This window comes from Nanorana parkeri, unplaced genomic scaffold (assembly GCF_000935625.1).
Source record: "Nanorana parkeri isolate BGI_ZX_2015 unplaced genomic scaffold, ASM93562v1 scaffold2327, whole genome shotgun sequence".
Classification (NCBI taxonomy): Eukaryota; Metazoa; Chordata; class Amphibia; order Anura; family Dicroglossidae; genus Nanorana; species Nanorana parkeri.
Window position 1 is genome coordinate 164,916 of NW_017308595.1, and position 7,704 is coordinate 172,619.

The window sequence follows — 7,704 nt, forward strand, 5'->3', positions numbered from 1 at the left end:
CCCGGAGGTAGTTAATCTTTTGTAAGGATGTAGTTCCTGTCACTGGTAATGTACGGATCCCTTTAGGCCTTTCACAGTTGGTTCAAGTGCCAGAGGGACCCCATAATGCTGCTGATACAAATATATTTGTGTTGGACACCAGCACAGGAGGAGGAGACAGCTGAAAATCCAGATGTCATGTAGGACTGTAGTAGGGACGAATAGATATTCATAGGAGTGTCTATCCACATTTCTTACATAGATCAGTCCACCTTTTCTGTGTCTTTTTACTTGTACAACGTGTACGGTTGCCTCACATGTGCTTATAGAACCACTGTGTGCTGTAGCCCTGATGTAATTGCGAGAAGTCTTGTGGTGGGATTATTACAATGCCCGCTGGTCCTCCATCTACCATTCCTCCCGATGGCAGGAAGCAGTGGCCAGGAGTCATGGGACATGTAGTCCCAGACAAGAGGAGAAAAATCGCACCACTCCTCTGCACAGACCCTTCTCCAGACATAGAAGTATAGCTCGGCAATCGGTGGCTCTAGAATGACGATAGACATCTCTGATGTATCGCTTCTGCAGCTCGCAGACGGTGAATATTGTAGGAGACGGATTTGTGGACGGGCGGACAATAAGACTAGATCAGACGGCAGTCATCGCAGAGTTGGCCTTTCAAATGGGGTTGTGAGACTCTCTGTGGCTCTGTGTTTTTTCATTGTTGTCGTTGTGCCCGAGTTATTCTTTAATTGTTGCCTGTTCTATACTATAAACTTGTAAGTATGTATTTTTGTTTTGCGAGTTGCCAGTGCACCAAAGTGATGCTCATAAATAGATCTCTTGTAGATGGTCATGACCTAAAGACACTCCGAATGCCAAGTTATAGAGATGGATGGTATTTTGTGATATCAAAAGCCGTTTTGTGCAGTGCTACATAAACTACCATAGACTTCGCCCCCACCTGCTGTGCCCATTATGAGGGGCTCCCACCATCCCTGTGCTGAGCTCCCGGGTCTGTACACCTGCTGTGCCCATTATGAGGAGCTCCCACCATCCCTGTGCTGAGCTCCCGGGTCTGTACACCCGCTGTGCCCATTATGAGAAGCTCCCACCATCCCTGTGCTGAGTTCCCGGGTCTGTACACCCGCTGTGCTAATTATGAGGAGCTCCCGCCATCCCTATGCTGAGTTCCCGGATCTGTATGCCTGCTGTGCCCATTATGAGGAGCTCCCACCATCCCTGTGCTGAGTTCCCGGGTCTATACACCCGCTGTGCCCATTATGAGGAGCTCCCACCATCCCTGTGCTGAGTTCCCGGGTCTATACACCCGCTGTGCCCATTATGAGGAGCTCCCACCATCCCTGTGCTGAGTTCCCGGGTCTATACACCCGCTGTGCCCATTATGAGGAGCTCCCACCATCCCTGTGCTGAGTTCCCGGGTCTATACACCCGCTGTGCCCATTATGAGGAGCTCCCACCATCCCTGTGCTGAGTTCCCGGGTCTATACACCCGCTGTGCCCATTATGAGGAGCTCCCACCATCCCTGTGCTGAGTTCCCGGGTCTATACACCCGCTGTGCCCATTATGAGGAGCTCCCACCATCCCTGTGCTGAGTTCCCGGGTCTATACACCCGCTGTGCCCATTATGAGGAGCTCCCACCATCCCTGTGCTGAGTTCCCGGGTCTATACACCCGCTGTGCCCATTATGAGGAGCTCCCACCATCCCTGTGCTGAGTTCCCGGGTCTATACACCCGCTGTGCCCATTATGAGGAGCTCCCACCATCCCTGTGCTGAGTTCCCGGGTCTATACACCCGCTGTGCCCATTATGAGGAGCTCCCACCATCCCTGTGCTGAGTTCCCGGGTCTATACACCCGCTGTGCCCATTATGAGGAGCTCCCACCATCCCTGTGCTGAGTTCCCGGGTCTATACACCCGCTGTGCCCATTATGAGGAGCTCCCACCATCCCTGTGCTGAGTTCCCGGGTCTATACACCCGCTGTGCCCATTATGAGGAGCTCCCACCATCCCTGTGCTGAGTTCCCGGGTCTATACACCCGCTGTGCCCATTATGAGGAGCTCCCACCATCCCTGTGCTGAGTTCCCGGGTCTATACACCCGCTGTGCCCATTATGAGGAGCTCCCACCATCCCTGTGCTGAGTTCCCGGGTCTATACACCCGCTGTGCCCATTATGAGGAGCTCCCACCATCCCTGTGCTGAGTTCCCGGGTCTATACACCCGCTGTGCCCATTATGAGGAGCTCCCACCATCCCTGTGCTGAGTTCCCGGGTCTATACACCCGCTGTGCCCATTATGAGGAGCTCCCACCATCCCTGTGCTGAGTTCCCGGGTCTATACACCCGCTGTGCCCATTATGAGGAGCTCCCACCATCCCTGTGCTGAGTTCCCGGGTCTATACACCCGCTGTGCCCATTATGAGGAGCTCCCACCATCCCTGTGCTGAGTTCCCGGGTCTATACACCCGCTGTGCCCATTATGAGGAGCTCCCACCATCCCTGTGCTGAGTTCCCGGGTCTGTACACCCGCTGTGCCCATTATGAGGGTTCCCCACCATCCTTGTTATGTTATATATATATGTATAAATAAAAATGGTACATTATTATTTATTTTATGAAAAATGTATGGGGAAGAGTTGGAACAGAGAAAGGTGTGCAGGACTAAGGCCAGGAATTCGTCCATCAAGAGAAGGACTCCATCCCCCAGGCTGCACCTATGGCTGACATATCTCTTTTGGGTGTGGAATATATATATATATAATGCTTCAATAACTTGTATTGTGGGTAATAACTGTAGTAATTATGAGGAGTCACCATGTCATTCTCCACCACCTCCGTGCTCTGTGTATCTCGGCGCCGTCCTTGTTGTACTGGAGCTTCTTTGCCCTCTTCTGAGGTGGAGCGGACGGGTCGGGAGAAGTCTCCGCCCCCTGGGAGGTTTTTGCCCGCACTCGTAATGGTCGCCCGCCACTTCCGCCCGCTTCTCATGAGCCGGCGCTTCCGGTCCGCTGCGTTCCAGCCGTGCGCTTCAGTCTAGTGCGCTCCAGCCGGGTTCCCGGAAGCAGTAGTTCCGGGGTGAGGGGTTCCGGCTCTTGGCTGGGGAGGATGCAGATAGAGGAGGCAGGTATTCTGCTTTCATTGTATGGGGAGGGGGGGAGGAGGCCACTTTTGCATTCATGTCCTGCAGTGTGACAGGAGCCATTTCCCAGTGAGGGAATTCAGAGGGTACATTGAATGCTGCCCACTGATCACGACTATTTAGTAGCTTCGGGGGAGTCTAGGGGACATTTCTCTTTATAGGTTCATGGGTGGCTTGTAGCAGAAGGAGAGCATGAGGCGTACCGAGCTGGTCAGCTGCAAGCGGCTCCCTTATGCCGTAAGCCTTACGTCCCTGGCAGCAAAAGGGTTAAAAGCCAGCCGTCGTCATAGGCGGAGCCTTTGAAGTGACCAACGGCTTCAGTTGCTATAACTTTAGTTCAGCGCATTTGTTCTTTGAAGGGGACAGCAGAGATCTTGAATGTCGGACCGGTGGGTTATAGCGCCACCTTCAGGAGTAGGACTGAAGGTGGCACTGTAACCCATCGGTCAGACATTCAAGATCTCTGCCGTGTCCTTCAATGAACGCCTGGAAATCGTTTTTTGTTTTTTTACAATTCCGGATGGTAAAGGGGGGAAAGGTATTGCTGTAACCTCTGTGTGTGGAAGGTGTGGCCTTGTCAGATATACTGACTGGAGGTCCACCTGAGGGGCTCTGTTGTATTCTAATCTATTTTCCTTCCCCTTGAATCCGTATTCAGAGTGCTGATGATGATGATGATGATGATTGCTGTAGTACAACTTCTTCTCCGCATTGGAATAAATCACCGTCCTTTTTTAATGTCGTTCTATCCCTATAGTGGCCCCCAATGTCTAAACAAGCAAATGTACCGTCTTATTCCAGGACGACATGGAATGCATCGACCTGACTCTTCCGAAAAAGGGAAACCAGGAGAAGAGCCATGTGATCGAGGAAAGGGATGAGATGACCGAGAGGGTATTAAGCCTCGCCATGGAGATCATCTACCTGCTGACCGGAGAGGTGAGGAGGATTCTGGGAGCTCACATGACATCACTGATCTCTATTCATAAAACACACCTGACCGGAGAGGTGAGGAGGAGTCTGGGAGGTCACATGACATCACTCTTATCTCTATTCATAAAACACAGACCTGACCGGAGAGGTGAGGAGGATTCTAGAAGGTCACATGACATCACTCTTATCTCTATTCATAAAACACAGCCCTGACCGGAGAGGTGAGGAGGATTCTGGGAGGTCACATGACATCACTCTTATCTCTATTCATAAAACACAGCCCTGACCGGAGAGGTGAGGAGGATTCTGGGAGGTCACATGACATCACTCTTATCTCTATTCATAAAACACAGCCCTGACCGGAGAGGTGAGGAGGATTCTGGGAGGTCACATGACATCACTCTTATCTCTATTCATAAAACACAGACCTGACCGGAGAGGTGAGGAGGATTCTAGAAGGTCACATGACATCACTCTGATCTCTATTCATAAAACACAGACCTGACCGGAGAGGTGAGGAGGATTCTGGGAGAGTCACCTGACATCACTCGTATCTCTATTCATAAAACACAGACCTGACCGGAGAGGTGAGGAGGATTCCGGGAGGTCACATGACATTACTCATATAAAACACAGACCTGACCGGAGAGGTGAGGAGGATTCTGGGAGGTCACATGACATCACTCTTATCTCTTAATAAAATGCAGGCTGAGGGACACATGACCTCTTTTTTTCATGTTCACACTGTGCTACCTCCTCATCTTCCATGATCCGATCTTTGGTGTAACTTTGTGTCTTTTATACGCAGGATTGTCTAATCGTGAAGAAGATATCCGGAGAGCTTCTTACCTCAAGGAGCAGGAGCCAGAGCCCCACCACGGTGCCTTCACCTCTCTCGCTGGTCCAGAAGAATAATAAGGAGCAGAAGATTCTGGAAGTCACGCACAAGATCATCGAGCTCCTGACTGCAGAGGTGAGCGGTGTCGGGGAATCCTGGGACATGCAGGTCTACTTTTGGTGGCCCTCATTTGTGACGGGCTAATATAACCGGTTGACCACTGTGGCGATCTCAACATAAGGAGGTCCAAATTCTGCTGATTTTGTTCTGAGCAGTTGACGATGAGAATAAGGAAACATGAAGGCCATAGCACCATTTCTGGTGGCAGCTCTGTATATGGAAAGATCTTTTTAGGAACCCAGTTGTAACGGTTGAGGTCACCAGGCACTTCTCTTATTACAGGTATGGGGTTCTGAAGATGACTACAAAGTAGAGGTTATCCAGGATCACCAATCTGTGTGCTCATCAGGTAAGTGGAGAGTACGGAGGGTCCACCTAGATCCCCCATCATCTGATACACACATAGAAACAATGTATTCAGTCAGTGTGTGTGTGTGTGTGTGTTTCCTACAGATGGATCAAGTAACGTCGCTTCACGAGAGGGATCACCTAATCCTCATTATTCCAGGGACTGTATAGAAGAACGTCACGGCGTCACACGGTTTTATCAGGTAGGCACTTGTGAGTCCTGCGCCATCTTCCAGTTCTTCCTGGTACATTTTTCAGTTGGAAAGACCGATCTGGTTATCTTTTGTAAAGTTGGGTGATCGTAAAGGTCTCATTTGTCGGTCACCTGAGACCCCGAGTCATTTTATAATCTCTGCTGACGAAGCCTTTTTATCCTGTAGGATGAACACGTAGGGGATTTTAAGATTATTGTCAAGCAAGAGAAGAAAGACGAGCAAGTGGCCGATGACGACGTCATTCATGTGACCATTAAAGAGGAAGAGTATCCAGCGGATATTGGCATAGGTGAGCGATGAGCGCCAAACCACACAAGTTCCTAAAAGTCCCATGTCTGGCCCGATCTGTACTACGTCTGGCTTCCTCTGTCTGTAAAAAGTATCAAGGAAACCTGTGCATGTCCAGTCCAGGGGCAGTCCGTTGTCCTCTTGTGATGGCTTTTGAAATTGCTCCATATAACCGTCCCTGTTCTTGGGTCTCCATAGTAGATGTGGTCAACATGGATAGAAGCTCCTGCACTTGATCAGTCTCCTTGGTAGATGTGGTCAATATGGATAGAAGCTTTTGCACTTGACCAGTTTTCATAGTAGATATGGTCAACATGGATAGAAGCTCCTCCACTTCATTAGTCTCCATGGTAGATGTGGTCAACATGGATAGAAGCTCCTGCACTTGATCAGTCTCCATAGTAGATGTGGTCAACCTAGATAGAAGCTCCTTCACTTGATCAGTCTCCATAGTAGATGTAGTCTCAACATGGATAGAAGCGCCTTCACTTGACCAGTCTTCATAGTAGATGTGGTCTCAACATAGAAGCTCCTCCACTTCATTTAGTCTCCATAGTAGATGTGGTCTCAACATGGATAGAAGCTCCTGTACTTGACCAGTCTCCATAGTAGATGTGGTCTCAACATGGATAGAAGCTCCTGTACTTGACCAGTCTCCATAGTAGATGTGGTCTCAACATGGATAGAAGCTCCTGTACTTGACCAGTCTCCATAGTAGATGTGGTCAACATTGGCAGAAGCTCCTACACTTGACCAGTCTCCATAGTAGATTTGGTCAACATTGGCAGAAGCTCCTACACGTGACCATTCTTGTATAGTGTCTTGGAATGGAATCTTGGGTGAAGCCATATGCTGATCATGCAACTGTCTTTTTTTTTTTTGTATCCATTAGATGGTCGACGTATCCGTCGGACCTCGGAGGGTTGTCTTATCTTATCTTGCGACATGGACGAGAACGTGGTGGTGCAGGATTCTCCAGAAGAAGAGGAGGAGGAGGAGGAGGAAGAAGAAGAAGAAGAAGACCCCATCACCATAGACATCCAACCAGAGCACTGCACAGAAAAAGCACTTGATCTATCGAACACTGGGGGATCATCTCCTGAAATCATTACGCACACGGTGGGGAACATAGTCCTCAATCCTGGATTTGACGGGTTTTACATCCAAAAGCCTAAAACCAGGCAGAGGAGGACACCGCAGCCCAAGCCCAAACCTCAGCCCCCGCCCCAGCCCAAAGCCGTCCGTCGGCGGAAGACTCCTGTAGACGAGAAGAGGTTCCAGTGCTGCGAGTGCGGCAAATTCTTCCCGCACAAATCCTACCTGATCAAGCACGAGCGTTCCCACACCGGCGAGAAGCCCTTCATCTGCTCCGAGTGCGGCAAATGCTTTACGGACAACTCCGGCCTGATGAAGCACGTGAGGATCCACTTGACCGAGCGGCCGTATCAGTGCTGCTCGTGCGGAAAGGGCTTCACGTACAAGGCCGACCTCATCAAGCACGAGAGGATCCACACCGGCGAGAAACCATTCCCATGCTCCAAGTGCGGCAAATGCTTCACAGACAAATCGGGCCGCGCCAAGCACGAGAGGATCCACTCCGGCGAGAAGCCCTTCCCCTGCCCGATTTGCGGCAAGTGCTTTTCCCGGAAGTCGCACATGGCCAAGCACCAGATCATCCACACCGGAGAAAAGCCGTTCCTGTGCCAGGAGTGCGGCCGTTGCTTTGGACGCAAGTCCCACCTCACCAACCACCAGATCCTCCATCGGGGGGAAAAGCCGTACATGTGCCCCGAATGCGGCAAGTGTTTCGCCCAGAGGCC

The 7,704-nt window shown here is 50.6% G+C and overlaps 1 protein-coding gene across 1 annotated transcript in view; it reads left to right on the forward strand.

Annotated features, from left to right (window-relative positions):
* The window catches only part of LOC108801419 (oocyte zinc finger protein XlCOF7.1-like), a gene marked incomplete at its 3' end in the record, with an annotated part of 18,384 nt that extends 10,683 nt beyond the window's left edge, over positions 1-7,701 (forward strand). The window contains exons 6-11 of the mRNA XM_018573313.1: positions 3,944-4,081; positions 4,884-5,048; positions 5,316-5,382; positions 5,487-5,584; positions 5,762-5,885; positions 6,777-7,701. Coding sequence (XP_018428815.1) covers positions 3,944-4,081; positions 4,884-5,048; positions 5,316-5,382; positions 5,487-5,584; positions 5,762-5,885; positions 6,777-7,701 — 1,517 coding nt within the window. The remainder of the gene's footprint in view (positions 1-3,943; positions 4,082-4,883; positions 5,049-5,315; positions 5,383-5,486; positions 5,585-5,761; positions 5,886-6,776) is intronic.
* Between the last annotated feature and the right edge of the window lie 3 nt (positions 7,702-7,704).